The 16,850-nt window shown below is 37.2% G+C and overlaps 1 protein-coding gene across 1 annotated transcript; it reads right to left on the bottom strand.

The window, feature by feature from the left end:
- Positions 1-14,171: 14,171 nt before the first annotated feature.
- LOC136219800 (probable aspartic proteinase GIP2) lies at positions 14,172-15,757 on the bottom strand. Its single transcript, XM_066007344.1, has one exon. It carries the CDS (start codon positions 15,619-15,621, stop codon positions 14,275-14,277), a length of 1,347 nt encoding a protein of 448 aa, XP_065863416.1. The 5' UTR covers positions 15,622-15,757; the 3' UTR covers positions 14,172-14,274.
- Positions 15,758-16,850: the final 1,093 nt, after the last annotated feature.

Genomic DNA, 16,850 nt, shown 5'->3' with positions numbered 1-16,850 from the left:
GGTTGTACCGCGCGTGTCGCGGCCGCGGGTCTGGGATCCTCTGTCGCGGCCCGGCAGGTTTCCTTTGTTCTTCGCTTTCGTTCGTGTCTTCGACTTGGTGCTTTCGATTTACGTCGTCTTTGACTCCTTTTGTAGGGTTTTTCTTCTGTTTTAGATCCTTTTTCGTTCCTATTTGGATTTTACCAAATATTCAAGTACCTTGCAAGAAAGAAAGATATTCGAAAGTAAAAGTAATCTAAACAGATATAAATAACACGAATTTGTAATAAAAATGATGTAAATGTTAATGATATTTTAGGTATATTTTGGGCTTAACACTGAGCAGCATGAGCATCCAACCATGGTAGAGGAGACAGTTGATACTGATGAGGAAAACATTGATGCTGACCCTTCTCCTCCCAAGGAACAAAAGTTCAAGCGGCTTAAGAAGAAAGCCCATAAAACTCAAGTCATTGATCTTCTTGCAGATTCTCCTCTTCCAGAACAATTCACTGGCATGTTTGAGCTACAGTTCGCATACTTTGCAAACGACCCTGAGTCTCCCTCAAAGGAAAAACAAGCCTCTGTTACTCAGGATGAGGAACAAGCCAAAACCCTTGAAGATCCAAATCCACCTGTTCAAGAAGGAACAAATACTGCCTCAACTTCACCCACTCAGGATGAGCAGGTCAACATGACTAACCAAACTCCACCTCCAACTCAGCATGTTGACAACTCAGTTCCTGAAGGTAATCTGCACCAAAGTCCAGTCATCAATCAAGGTGATCATTCTGGCAAAGAGCAAACTCCTCCACCATCAAGCTCAATTCCAGCCTCTGAGACTAATGCGGCTCAATTTACCTACTTGAATGCCACTAAGTCAGGCCGACGCATCATTGCCTCTGCTCAGTCCTTGCTTCAAGAATTGAACCCTCCTCAAGCTGATGCTGCTAGATCTTCTGATACTGAGTCCTCTCAACTGCCTGGAATCAATCAGCTTCTCAATGAAATAAAAGGACTCAAGGATCTAGTAAGTGTTATGACCACCATTCAAACTCAGCAACCGCGGCAAGACCAAATCACAAAGCTGACTGAATTGGTTCTCACAATGGTGAACCATCTGAATTCGCTTGAAGGTAAAATTCAACAACCATCAAAAGTCAATCCAGGGTATGCCACTTCTGCTGACCTTCAAGGATAGTTTGCTAAGTTAACTGCAGACCTGACCAAATCAAGCGCACCTGGCAATGTTGAGTTTGCCACCTCTGCTGAACTTCAAGAATGCTTTACCAAGCTTAATGCTGAGCTGACCAGTACGCGTGACTTAGTATCTTCCTCCTCTCAGTGTACAATTGACCAACTGAGTGAAGCAGTCAGCCTACTCAACCTCAACAAAGCACAGATGGATGTTGATCCAGTCTCCAACAGTGAACTCTTGAGCTTTTCCCAGGCGATTATGAAGGCAATGAGAATCAACAATGCCCAGCGCATATTTTATGACTCTGCCTTGCTCAAGATGTACCACCAATCTTTTGGTCAGCTTACCAGCTCACTCACCTGGCTTAGCAAATCTCATGAATGCCTGCTCAGCATGATTAGTAGTTCTCTTTGGGTTCCTCACCATGTCCAAGATGACAGTGTTCCTATAATTGATGGCTTGCGAGAAAGTACTAAGAGGCTCCAGCGATACTCAACTCACCTCTCTGCTCATGCTCGCACTGACACATTCATTTATAAACCCGATCATGGCAAAACGGGGGAGACAAGTCAAGGAGGAACTCAGCTTGCAGGTAATGCCTCAGGAAGCAAAGACAAAGGCAAAGGAATAGCTAAAGCTGACCACCAAGCTCAGAAGAAGAAGAACTAGATATAGTCTAGTAAATGTTTAGAACTTAGCATAGAAATCTTCATATATGTGTTTGCTTTATTTTCTTGTTCAAATCTATGCCAAGTACTATTTTCTCAATATAGTCGATAAAATTGAACAAACAAATTAAGAAGTAAAACATACTCAGTATACATTAACACTAAAACACTTAGGTAATAAACTGAGTAACAACATACTTCTAATATTTTTGAAAGCTGACTTAAAATTCAAAAAGTTCAGATCTTGAAAAATCCACATTAAACTAAGTCAGTATACACAAGTGTCTTAAGGATAATTCAATTAAATCTTGGAAGGTTTAGAATTAAGTTAAGACAATATGTGCAACCCTTACGGGGGAGTTGATGTCCCCTCACCTAAGGTTAGATGAGAACTCACTAAGGGATAAGTGTACCCCGTCGTTATAAAGTAATAAATTTCTGGTTTAAGTCCAGGTTATCGTCCACAGGATTTATTTCTGCAAGTACCGAGCTACTCGATCTCGGATGTTATCTAGGCTTAGGGGGTTTTGAGTTTGTTTGATTAAATTAATCTACTCCTAGGTTGAATTACGCTATTCCTAGCTAAGTTATCTGATTCTAACTAAGTTATTCTACGCCTAATTAAGTTACTCTACCCCTAATTAAGTTAAACTACTCCTAAGTGATCTTTTACCAATGCAATTAGCCGAAGGAACATGAAGGGATACGATGATAATGAAAATAGAATGTTTAAACAATTGAATTGAAACCTAAGTCACTTGTGTCCAAGGCGATTAACCCGACCTATCCTCCTAAAGTCCCTAGTTCGTGATTCCCTTGTAAGGCCGAAACTAGCTCTAAGGCTCAGTAATTTAGGCTTAATCTTCTATAGGGTCGTCAATCCTATAGGCACTGACTAGGTCAGATTCAGCTCGCAATATGTGCCAACCTAATTTTGGGGATTATCGAATGAGTTAAACCAATCAGACAAAGCGTAAGACAAAGATTAAAACATCAAAACAATTGAATAAACAAGAACTATCATATATATCAAAGATGGAAACATTGTCACGAAGTTACAATAAACCTAGAATTCATAGCATGTATCAGAGGCTAGACAGAATGTAAAAGAAGAAAAATCCCTTTCAGGGAACCTGTCTACCAATGCAGGCATCTTTCTAGGATTTAAGGATGAAGCTTGAGCAATCCTCGGTGAATGGAGCTTCGGAGGTGTCTTCAATGGAGGTTTGAAGGATATGGAGGAGGTGGAGAGGATTTCTCAAGGTGAAAAGCTAAGAAAATTACAAAGGAAAAAGATATCTAATTTACATTGGAAAAACTCTATTTATAGGCGTGGCTCGGCCCTCTTTTTGACCTATTTTCGTGTCCTTATGCAGGTAGGAAGTCGTGGGGTCCGTCGTGGCTTCGTGGGGGCAGAATTGGTCTTTTTGACCAATTCCCGCAGGTCTGCTCGCCGAGCAGGCGCCTGGTGGCCTGCTCGGCGAGAGCAGAAATGGCCCACGGGGCCCTGCTCGTCGAGCGTTTTCGCCCGGCATGCTCTCGATGCATGCCGAATGTCCTTGATACCCTTTTTCGCCCGAACTTACACCTGCGCACGTATAGAAACTCCAGATAACATTAGTCCAAAAGCTAAATTGATCCGTCAATCGCTTATTTTGAGCAAACGCTTCGTTTGGTGCGACTTTTGACGGACCAATTAGCTTCAAAAGATAACGGAATTATACTATGCATGCTATTTCGGCCGTATTTACCTAAATTGATCATAAAACGAGCCTAAACGACGAAAAGTAAATAGAACGTTTCCAATTTCTAACTAACTCACACAAAAGCATTTAAATATGAGAATTGCTCGCTTATTAACTAAATAACGCTAAAACCCGTCCTAAAACCGTACCCAAAGATAGGGGTTTTTGACCCCTATCAAACCTCCTCGCACTTAAAACTTTACTTATCCCCAAGTAAACTAAAAAAAAACTAAACCCGCCATCACAAGCAAGCTAGAAAACCTCCCGGTTTGACTAGGTGCTTGACACAATTTCGAGCATCTGTAATTACATGCATTCGGAAATACAAAGTAGAGGCACGATATCCAAAAGCCGCATTTCAATTATCATGGGTCATAGTTTTAAGCAAATGGACACATGTTCAATTAAACGAGCTTGAGGGGATCGCTAAGTAAAACACCTCACCATAGGTAGTTCACTCAATTCACATAATTTTGGTGGCTAAAGTGTTTACTCTCGGCTTATGTTCTTGCTTAGGATTACGTTGATTTTGCACGTTCATCCGAGTTCCTCTACTATGCTATATGACTCCGATGATATCAAAAACAGCCTCGAATTGGGGTTGTAATATGGTTAGAGGGTTAAAGGTACAACAAGGGTTAATAGTTCTAGCGCTAGAAAAACAAAGTTTAAATGGCTTTAGCAAATATGAAGTGACTGAGCTTTTCATTCATCCCTTATTTTCTTTTTGGGATGTTTTCTTGAGACGTTTATTTTTATTTTTATTTTTATTTTTTTTTTAATTTTTTTAGAACTGGGGAATGAAGTTCTTCCCTTTTTGTTCGTCTCTTTTCTTTTCTTTTCTTTTTCTGTTTTTCTCTTTTTCCCTTTTTTTTTCTTTTTGGGATAGTGATGCTCATTCACTTCTTAGCCTTTTGGCTTGCTACTATAATGCCATAAACAAGGAAAAAGCGCTATAAGAAAACAAATGCTTAATTTGAGCTTTGCAAAAATCTTGGGTTAAGTAGCAAACCAAGTTGTGGCTTGCAAAAATAGGGTAGAACGAAAGAAAAAATCTATAAACTACAAAAATATAGGCTCAAAGGGGCTTCCTAGAGTGGATGAAAAAGAAAAAATAAGGTAAAGAAAAAGGGTTAATTCTAATGAGGCTGATTTCATCGTCTACCATCTCAAATCATTGCATGTAGGTTCAACACAGTATTAGGTGCAAAATCTGTAATCTTCCACAAGTCAAAGCATTCACACAAAAATGTCAAGAAAAAGAGCTTTTTGATGTTCGCTCTTAGGCTCAAATTCAGCTCACAATTCTTTGGGTTTCAATTTTGTGTTTACTAGTTCTCCCCAAACTCAAGTTTAACATCACATGCCTTCAATTCTTAAGTTATCTACCTAAGTAATGATTTTAGCATTTCTTCAAAAGTAGGGTCTAAATGCAAACTTTAGCTCATGCTTTTACAGATACAAGGATTGTGTCCTATACCTAAACTAGTTGTCATGCAATCTTAGATTCGGTTCTCAGCCCTCAAGGACAAATAACGAAGTTTAGATTCGAAGGAGGTTCACGGTTTTAGGTCCTAAACATGCAAAACCTAAATAAAACCCGAAAAACGCAAAACTAAACTAGACACGACGCAACAAAAATTTAAAAATTAAATACAATTTTTGTAAGTTTGTCTACCCCTCCTCCTCACACTAAAAATGTGCAATAAGTTCCAACATTGCATCGCAAACCATAAAGTACAAGTGCAAAAAGTTAGGGTGGAGAAGAAAACTTACGGATTTTATCGCAATCGCCAAAAATTTGATGAATTGCGGTGCCAAATTTTTTTTTATTTATTTATTATTATTATTATTTTTCAGCTCCGTTCGGGATTTAAAAAAAATTTCAAACAGTTTGCTTATCGCGGCCGAGCAGCGGGCTGGGCGGCAGTGCCCAGCGGCGGGGCGGGCTGGGCGCAGTGCCCAGGGGCGGGCTGGGTGCCAGCGCCCAGCTCGCGGCGAGCACGGCCCTGCTCGCCGAGCTGGGCGGCAGGGCGAGCTGGGCCTCCTAGGCCAAAAATATATATATATATATATATATTAAATTTTATTTTAAACCTGAAAACTTAAAAATAAAATAAAATAAAATAAAACTAAACAACTAAAAAAAATATTTATTTATATTTTTTTTCTTTATTATTTTTTTTTATTTTTTTTTTATTTTTTTTTAAACGAACACTTTAAAAAAAACGTAAAGGAAAACTAAAAAGACTAAACTAAAAGATGAATGTATAATCTAAAAAAAATAAACCTGAAAAGTTTTATTAAAACTTGGGTTGCCTTCCAAGAAGCGCTACGTTATAGTCGGTGAGCTCGACATATAATTCCTTCCTAGATGTAAGCTTCTACTCGCGTTAGGAACTCGAACTCCTTGAGAAATAACCCGTACCTACAAAACAGATTAAGAGCCTCAAATAAGTTTAATGAAAGTAGGAGGCCAAATTTAAACATATTATGAAAAAGTTTGGTTTGCTCCCTTTTGGATTCTCTTGGTAGGTTGAAGAGAATAAAAACTTCTGAACAAGGAGTAAATCCAAACTTTTCGAACTTTTGAGGAAAAGGTAGTTGATATACACAAGCTTCGATTTGATCATTTATTTCTATCACATGATTTAGAATTTCAGATTTTGAACCGGGGTTGCCTACCGCTTCCGGTTCTTCACTTACCTCGAGTGATGCATGTGATAGTGGACTTGGTTCTACCTTTTTGTCATTCCTCAAAGAGATGGTTTGAGCTGATTCCCTTTGTTGGATTTCTATGTTTTCCTTTATGCCTGGGAGAGCATCTCGGGATTGCTCTTGCATCTCATGGTTTATTTGAGCCAATTGGTTGCTCAAGTCCTTGCAAACCTCCTCGTTGATTGTAAGTCGGGCTGATATTCCTTTCAAAAGGGACAGCACCTCATCTCGTGAGCTAGAGGGTTGTGGAGGAACTTGGCTTGCTTGTTCGTAAGGGAACATTCCCAATTCGTTTTCCCTGTGCTCATTAACAAACCTATTTGGAGGCCTCAACATGTTAGGGTTCCCGTAGGACAAATTTGGGTGTTGAAGTCTCCTCCAATCACTACCATAAAAGCTGTAAGAATTGGGGTTAGAATTATACCTTTGGTGATCACCCATAAAACTTACACTTTCATTGGTGTTGAGGCTCAGTTTCGTCATCAAGATATCCATTTTCTCATTTAAGTCGGCCATGGAGGGATTGGGAGCCTCATTCTCCAAGGCATGAATGTATTGTCTTGATGGGATAGTAAACTTTTGAGCTTGCCACTCGACTCTTTCTTGCCAATTCATTGATCAGAGAATGCTGAGAAAAAGTGAAATTCTAGCACAAAAGTTGATAAGTAAAAGTATATAGAACAAATACAAAAGATATGAACAAGTATAGAAGTTATAAAGAATTATATATAAACAAGTATAAACGATATAAACAAAGGATATTCACAAGGAATGCCTAAACTAACAAATCGACCTTTGGTTCGATATTGCAGAAGAAATAAATCCCCGGCAACGGCGCCAAAAACTTGATTATTGGCGGTTGTCGGGATTTATAGAATTAATCTACTCTCCACGGCAAACGGCGCCAAAAACTTGATGCACCCTCACCTAAGGTTAGATGAGAACTCACTAAGGGATAAGTGTACCCCGTCGTTATCAAGTAATAAATTTCTGGTTTAAGTCCAGGTTATCGTCCACAGGATTTATTTCTGCAAGTACCGAGCTACTCGATCTCGGATGTTATCTAGGCTTAGGGGGTTTTGAGTTTGTTTGATTAAATTAATCTACTCCTAGGTTGAATTACACTATTCCTAGCTAAGTTATCTGATTCTAACTAAGTTATTCTACGCCTAATTAAGTTACTCTACCCCTAATTAAGTTAAACTACTCCTAAGTGATCTTTTACCAATGCAATTAACCGAAGGAACATGAAGGGATACGATGATAATGAAAATAGAATGTTTAAACAATTGAATTGAAACCTAAGTCACTTGTGTCCAAGGCGATTAACCCGACCTATCCTCCTAAAGTCCCTAGTTCGTGATTCCCTTGTAAGGCCGAAACTAGCTCTAAGGCTCAGTAATTTGGGTTTAATCTTCTATAGGGTCGTCAATCCTATAGGCACTGACTAGGTCAGATTCAGCTCGCAATATGTGCCAACCTAATTTTAGGATTATCGAATGAGTTAAACCAATCAGACAAAGATTAAAACATCAAAACAATTGAATAAACAAGAATTATAATATATATCAAAGATGGAAACATTGTCACGAAGTTACAATAAACCTAGAATTCATAGCATGTATCAGAGGCTAGACAGAATGTAAAAGAAGAAAAATCCCTTTCAGGGAACCTGTCTACCAATGCAGGCGTCTTTCTAGGATTTAAGGATGAAGCTTGAGCAATCCTCGGTGAATGGAGCTTCGGAGGTGTCTTCAATGGAGGTTTGAAGGATATGGAGGAGGTGGAGAGGATTTCTCAAGGTGAAAAGCTAAGAAAATTACAAAGGAAAAAGATATCTAATTTACATTGGAAAAACTCTATTTATAGGCGTGGCTCGGCCCTCTTTTTGACCTATTTTCGTGTCCTTATGCAGGTAGGAAGTCGTGGGGTCCGTCGTGGCTTCGTGGGGGCGGAATTGGTCTTTTTGACCAATTCCCGCAGGTCTGCTCGGCGAGCAGGGCTGCTCGCGATGAGCAGCCCCCTGCTCGCCGAGCAGGCGCCTCGTGGCCTGCTCGACGAACAGGCTCCTGCTCGCCGAGCAGGCCTCCAGGGGCCTGCTCGACGAGTAGGCCTCCAGGGGCCTGCTCGACGAGTAGGCCTCCAGGGGCCTGCTCGGTGAGCAGAAATGGCCCACGGGGCCCTGCTCGTCGAGCGTTTTCGCCCGGCATGCTCTCGATGCTTGCCGAATGTCCTTGATACCCTTTTTCGCCCGAACTTACACCTGCGCACGTATAGAAACTCCAGATAACATTAGTCCAAAAGCTAAATTGATCCGTCAATCGCTTATTTTGAGCAAACGCTTCGTTTGGTGCGACTTTTGACGGACCAATTAGCTTCAAAAGATAACGGAATTATACTATGCATGCTATTTCGGCCGTATTTGCCTAAATTGATCATAAAACGAGCCTAAACGACGAAAAGTAAATAGAACGTTTCCAATTTCTAACTAACTCACACAAAAGCATTTAAATGCGAGAATTGCTCGCTTATTAACTAAATAACGCTAAAACCCGTCCTAAAACCATACCCAAAGATAGGGGTTTTTGACCCCTATCAGGAGTTATTTCAAAAATATATCAATCATGGGGTAACTTATAACCGAGTTCCATAATTATGTATTTTGCTAACATCAAAATGGGGGAGTTTGTTGAAACAGCTTTCCACAAGATTTTGATTTGACAAAATCATCCATGATTAAGAGGCAATTAAATTTAAATGCTTTGATTTAATTGTACTAATATGTTTGTTCAATATTGAGTGCAAAAATATATATATAAAGTTAGACAGGTCAAAAGTCAGCACAAGCCAAAAACTGAGTGGAACGGGAACTCAGCATGAAAAAATGGAAGCTGAGTGGAGTGGAACTCAGTCTCAGAAGTTTCCTTCAAAGTTGCCAGAACGAAGCTGACTAAATTAGAAGACTCCTTCAGAATTATACAAACAGAACGGAGCTGACTAAGAAGGAACTCAGCATGAAAGTTGAGCATTCGAAGAGAACGAATGAAGCTGAGTGACAGTCAGGACAGCATGAAGGATCCGTTTACTAAAGGACAAAGTCTGCCAATCTTCTGCACCAATAATTGAAGTCTCAAAAATACAAAGGAGACTAATTCCAAGAATCATGGGTCTATGGATTATTGGTAAAAGACAACTGGCACAAAAAGACAAGTCTGATGCAAAAAGACAAAACCTGACGCCTGAAGAAAACAGAGGAAGGGAATGGCGGAACAGACTGAAGCTGACCAGAAGCTGTCTGCTAAAAGAGCCGTTTTGGACTTAACGGCTAAATCATCTCAAATGATCCAATCTTCAGATTTTCATCTATAAAAGGACAATGGTAGTTCTTGGATCATTTGCTCAAGCATCAAAAGAAAAATACAAGAGAGAAAATTCTGAAAGCACTCAAATACAAAAAGATCTTACACCAACTTTTCTATTCTCTGTGTAAATGCTAGATTGATTGTTTTGTAATCATCTAAAGTGTTCTTTAGTTGAAAAAGAACAAGTGTGTGATCAATAGGAATATTGAGAGTGTTGAGCTGAGTACTTGGTTGTAAGTATTCAGTGGTAGAAAAATCTAAGTGCTGGGTTGTAGTACTTAGTAGGAGCTGAGTAGACGAATAGAGGACGTACTCTTGCATACTCACTGCCTTGTAAAGGGTTTGTGCTCTACCTTGAAAGAGCTCAGTATTGGATTGAAAATCCCAGGAGGAACTGGGGACTGGACGTAGGCAGAGAGGCCGAACCAGGATAAGTCGTGCTGAGTAACTTCTAAACTCTCTCTCTCAATATATATATATATATATATATATGCATGTGTTGCTTGTTGTATTTACTCAGCTTATAAATTGTTAAAATTGAAACTGAGTAAATCTGAGTGCTAAGTTGGAAGCTGGCCTTTCAAGTGTCAATTCCCAACTCTCAAGTCAAGAAGTATTAGTCAGCATAGAACTAAAACTGTCTGACTAATCAAACGCATGTGCTGACCAACACGCTGAGTTATCAAACTCTTAAAACAACATTAAGTCAGCATAATTAAAAGCGAAAAAGTTACATTAGTTCCTAACCCCCCCTTGGAACTAATTACTAGGGACCAACAGTTGTGTCCTGTATCACACACATGGACCCAGTTATCACAACACATAATTCACCGGTGTCTAGCAATTTACTAGTGGATATGAGGTTGTAATCAAATGCGGGTATACACAGAACATTATGCAAAACGAGCCGTGGACTTAGGGTCACAGTACCAACATATTCTGCCTTGACTTTTTCTCCATTAGGCAAGTTTACCCAACATTTGTCAATTTTTGTGTATGAAGTGTATAGTTTTGTGTCACAAATGATGTGGTCCGTAGCTCCTGTGTTTATTATCCAACATGATGAAACATAGTTAGGGTTTAGGCTTTTACCAGAACTGTCTCCCTTGACAAAAGTGTTGACGCTGCTGCCTGAGGCTAGGGCCTTTCCTGAATGGCTCAGTGGCAATAGGGCAACTAGTGTCTGATACTGGTCCTCGGTTAGAGTGAACGGTTCTGCGTTTGCCTGTCTGTTATCTTCCTCACTAGAATCCCCATTGTCTCTACCCTGATTCACTGCTGAGTTGGCCTTGGGTTGATTAGTTCTGAAAGGATTCCCTCCTTTGTTTCTATTTCCATAGTTCGGCGGATAGCCATGTTTCTTGAAGCATATGTCTTCAGTATGACCTGTATTTCCACAATAAGTGCACAAGGATGTATTTTTGTTGTTGTTTTTCCGATTCGCATACCTTGAGTTATTGTTTCGATTGTTGTTTTGCCTGCCCTGTGTGTTGGTGAATCCTGCGAACGGATTGCTTTCATTTCCCTCTGTTTGTTTGACATGTACTAGACCGATCTGTCGTTCATGTTGAATGGACAATGGATTTGAACCTTGCGTGTAAATAAGACTTAAAGTCTTTTATTTGGCTTTGTACTTTATCATTTGCTTATTCAATCTTCGAGAAAGAAACTCAAACGTCTCCCTTCCTCTCCTCCTCTATTTCGAACACCTTGCTTCTTTTCCCTGAAACCTTTCTTCTGTAATTGTTCATCTTGTGTTTAAATCTTCAATATGATTGAATGTATGCATGTTTTGATTAGAGATTAATTTGGAATGCATTAGCTTTAGGCTTAAACTACTATTGGCTCCACCATAATCAAAATGTTGATTTTTTAGTCTTTACTTATTATCTATTATTTAGTAATATTTATCCTTTAACTATTCAAAATGTTAATCTTTACGTTATTATTTCGTAAGATTTATAATATGATCTGTTCAAATGGGTGAAATCTCCATTTATAGAATGATAAATTATTAGTCATATCTAATTTTTATTCCTTTAACAAGTTGGGTATCGGGATTCTGTTAAGTAGATTAATATTTTATTTTATTGGGATAAAGTGCAAAATATTTTTAACTTTGACAACTAAAAACAATTTATCTTTAATGTTTAAAATTGTGTAATTTTATTCCTGAAGTTGACAACAAATAATAAATTTACCTCTAACATTTGCAGGTTGGATGAATGTGAAAAATAATTCATGAAAATGTTTTCTTCATTAATAGTGTACGTTATTCTATTACTTATTAGTAACAGATCATAACCAAATAGAAATTTTATAAAAATTAAAAAATTATATTGTATTTTATACCCGAATTCTGTCGAATGTGAAAAGGCTATGTAAATATATTTACATTTTCACAGGTAAAATAACTGTTACATCAATGGTTATCTTAACCTCCATTAATAGCGGTTAAACAACTCGAAAAACAAAGCAGATAAAATAATTAAGCCCATTTTCATATCAATGTTCAAAATACAACTAATGGATATCTATTATGGACTAACCCCAAAAAAAATGGTCAATTCACTTTTCAATGTTTTTTTTTTGTTTGGGAAATTTACATGGAACTTCAAATTTAAAAAAAAAAAATCTACAATTTTATCAATGGTTTTTTTGAATCATATCACTCTAGAAATACTATGGCAGTTACAAGCCATTTCCCTATATTTTCTCACCGCCAGTTTATAATTTAAACTAATTACTTGACATTTGCAAAATAAAAACTCATATTTTTGATAAAAAAAAATAATTAAATCTCCAATATTAATAAAACAATAATATTCTTAACATATGTGATTTTCATGTAAGGAACCCTTTTTGTTTTTGCTCTAGAGGCCACTAATGGAAGAGAAGTCCATGATGAAAATCATTCCATAGCCTTAAAATAAAAATAGTTAAAAATTAAAGTCGTTTAAAATAACAATTATCATGATACAATATTTTTTATTTTCTAAAATCATCATTTTTAAAATTTTATGTCTCTAAAAATCAGTTTTCTCTTTCCTAACCAAATAACACCAAAATGATCTCAAAACGAAAATTTCCAAAATTAAAGTTGTTTATAATATCATTAATCCTTAGAATTTTTTATTTTGAAACGTTGATTGAAATTTAATGGCTACGGATATGTAATCAAATGTAAAGTGAAATGGTTTTATATTACATTTTGAAGTTTAGTATAATTTACAAAATTTTAATATTATGTTTATAAAAGTTAGTTTAATATTATGTTTATAAAAGTTAGTTTGATTTCCATGACTTTCTTCTTCTGATTTTTTGGTAAAAGAAAAAAAAAAGATTTAATGTATTGTGAATTTAAAAGTATAATTTTCTTATACTCATTGTTTTTTAATGGCTAGATTTAAATAAACTATATATAATTTTATGAAAAAATAACCTTTTGGCCGTTGGAACTATCTGTACGGTGGATGGTTTCGGCTCTCATGTTTCCGATAAATTAAGGGTTGTAATGGTTAAATAACTCATTAAGTTTGTATTTAATTATAAAATCGAACTTATTAATATATGATAGACGATAAATTTCTCTAAGTTTGTTCAAAACGACTCAATCTTATTTTTGTAGTTTAAATATAGTCTAATTTTAAGAACTTTTACATTGGTATGTAAAAATTGGTTTTAAACTACTCAGATTATAATATATATATATGTACGAAAAAAATTAAACAAGCTCAATTCAGCAAAAAAAAAAAAAAAAAAAAAAAAAAAATTACACACGGAAATGTAAAACACCTCCCAATAGAATAATGTTGTATTCTCCGTTAATATTGTTTTGAGCATGAAAATAATTGAATATGTAATTTAATCATTATTAAATGGGTTAAGGTGCAAAAATACCCCTAACATTTTGGATCAGGAGCAATTTTACCCCTAACGTCTAAAATGGTGCAATTTTACCCCTAACGTTTGTAGCTAAGAGCAATTTTACCCCTAACGTTGATAAATTGGGTCGATTTTAGAAATAATTCATCAAACTGTCTTTTCGGTCATGAATCTTATCATCTACACTTCACATGTGCGTCATTTTATCAGTAACAAATCATAAACATATGTTGGGATGTGAAAAAAAAATAAAAAATAAAAAAATATATTGTCTTTTGTACGAATTAGACAAAAAAAAAATTCAAAAAATCCACCGAATTTACAAATATTGATCTCCAATTCTATTATTAAATTACAAAAAACATGAACTCCTTTTTTAGAATGAACTGATATGCAATTGGTGCAAAATAATGAATAAAAATATGTGTTTTATAATAGTGTCTGAAATTGACCCAAATTACCAACGTTAGGGGTAAAATTGCTCTTGGCTACAAACGTTAGGGGCAAAATTGCACCATTTTAGACGTTAGGGGTAAAATTGCTCCTAACTCAAAACGTTAGGGGGTATTTTTGCACCTTAACCCTTATTAAATCAACCGTCAACAAAATCAATCAGTACTACAAAATTACAAATGACACATTTATACGAAGGCTTGATTACAAATTTTGTATACAATACAGTCTCATTAAAAAAAAAAAAATTTTGATAGACAGTCTCGTTAAAATTTAAATTTAGAGCATTCAACATCATCAAATAAAAGTGTAGAACTAAATCCAAGACGATTAGAACCAAGATCAAACTCAAGAAGATTATCCTGCAACTGATATGCTCCGATCACTATAGGCGTAGTTACTAACGGCACCACACCACTATCCAAAAACGCCAAGCACATAACCTCCCGGATGACTTCCACCATCGTATTAGCTCCGAACAATTCCCAGTACACATTCTTCTTCTTCTCAAACACAAAACCAATGTCTGGAACCCCAATTCCAAGCCCCGTCATTCCCACACTTCCTTTCGTATAACAATCTGTAAATGGCGCAACACCACCTACTTTCCTCACATTCCATATCTTAATCTCCTCTTCAAATGCTTCAACCAAAGCCTTGTAGATTGTGGATTCTAATTTCGTGTAAGGTTCGATTGTTGATATCTTTGTTCCCCCGATTCCATTCCGGTGGAAATTGAGTAATGTTGAGTTAATCGGAATTGATTTTCTGTTAACCATAATCGATGTGACTTTCAGGAAATACTCCGACGACGGAGGTCCTCGGATTACAGTGGATGATCCTGTGAAGATTGTGTTGATGTAAAGTCTAGTGTATGTGAATCTTGATGAAACATCAATGGATTTTGATGAATTGTAGAAAGGATAGAATATGTAAGGAGATTCGCCGAAGAAGATGACGCCGCCGCCGCCGTGTTTGGAACTTTTCGAAGGCAAACATATGGCGAATTTACGGAGGAAGGTACCGCCGAATGATGAAGAAAGTTGAGTCGGAAGAGCAATTCTTTCTCGTCCGAACCCAATCATTCCATTAGAACCGGTAGCTAGAGTCTTCAAATCCCAAGCGTTTGCACAAGCGAAGATAAAATTGGGAATAGAAACGGGAGGCTTAGATTTTTCTCCGTCGGTAGATCGGAGGGAAATTACGTCTCTGGAAATTTCTCCGACTTCAAGAGCGCCTTTAATTGTATTTTCAGATACGACATAACAGGTTTCGTTGTTGCAGCCGGGTCTGAGGTGACCAGGTAAGCAACCGCCGTTACAAGTAGCTTTAGCGACGGAGCATGGGGCTGAGCCGCAGAAACTTTTTCTGAATGAGGAGGAAGTGTATGATCCGTCGTCGCAATCCATCCATAAATGCTTGCCTCCGAGATCAACGACAAATCGTTTTGGGGAAAGAGGGGTTCCGATGTTCAGTTGGGTTACATATTGTAAGGTAGCTGCATCTTTGTAGACAGGGAGGATGAGGGCTTTGGGTTTTGTTGATGATGAAAATGCTAAGGATATGAAAAGTGAGAAAATTAGGAAGTGAATTACAGTAGAAGAAGAAGCCATTGATGAAGGTTTGAAGATTGGTTTTGGTGAAAATATATATATGGTGATGAATTGCTATTTTCAGCCGCCAAATAGGAATTTTGAAGAGCCAGAAAGTTCCATTTTCTGAATTACTTAAGATGCTTGTTAGCCTATACATTAATTTATAATTTTTGTATGATGAAATTGAACTTGTAAATTGGTGGGTGGATAATGTTTTAGTATGATAAATTCAAATTGCGGACACCATCATTACACATTTCAACAATGGATGTTTGATTTGGAAGGAACAATGGTCAGTATTCTCCTTTAAATATTACTAACATATTATATTAATATCATATATTTGATTGTTTGAATTCAAAAGTATTTTGGTCAATATTATTGCGGCCATTCTCGTTATCTTCTTATAATCTTATCCAATATATCATCTCCTAGTGCGGCACAGTTATATAGTTATTTTAGGTACAAATCTACGAGGTAGTGGAGCAATTACTAGTACATATAAATTAAAAAGAAAAATGGTAATCATGTTATACTTCCTCCATTCCATTCCCTAATAATGTCTTTTTAAACAATTTCTTTTGTTCATAACACATGGCCGTTGAACCGTTGACGTTTTCATTGATTAAGAAGTGTTTATATACACAATTAAGCTTACAATCAAGGGAATAATAAGGAAATAATCTATTTCCTAAACGATAGGATTTTCCTAAATAATAAAATTATTTACATATCTAACACACCCCGTAGTCAAAACGGGAGGAGGTCAAACATTGAGACTAAATCTGAAGTCGTCAAAAAGAATCTGTGGTAGACCTTTGGTGAAAATATCAGCTATTTGATGTCGGGAATGAACATGAAGAACCCATACTTCGCCTTTGGCAACCTTTTCACGCACAAAATGAATATCCATCTATATGTGTTTGGTGCGTTGATGTTGAACAGGATTACCAGAGAGGTAGACAACACTTACATTGTCACAGTAAACCAGGGTGGCCTTCCGAATCTGACAGTAGAGCTCAAGGAGAAGATTTCGAATCCAGCAAGTTTCAGAGACAACATTAGCTACCCCTCGATACTCAGCTTCGGCACTAGAGCGAGAGAGAGAGTAGGTTGGCGTTTTGCTGACCAAGAAATGAGATTAGATACCACGAGAAAAACACAATAGCCTGATGTGGATCGCAGAGTGTCAAGATAGCCGCCCCAATCGGCATCAGTATAAGAGACTAAAGAATCAATAGAAGATG

Source organism: Euphorbia lathyris, chromosome 2 (assembly GCF_963576675.1).
Source record: "Euphorbia lathyris chromosome 2, ddEupLath1.1, whole genome shotgun sequence".
Taxonomy (NCBI): Eukaryota; Viridiplantae; Streptophyta; class Magnoliopsida; order Malpighiales; family Euphorbiaceae; genus Euphorbia; species Euphorbia lathyris.
The sequence above is the reverse complement of the archived record's forward strand: the minus strand, read 5'-3'. Positions and strand labels throughout refer to the sequence as shown.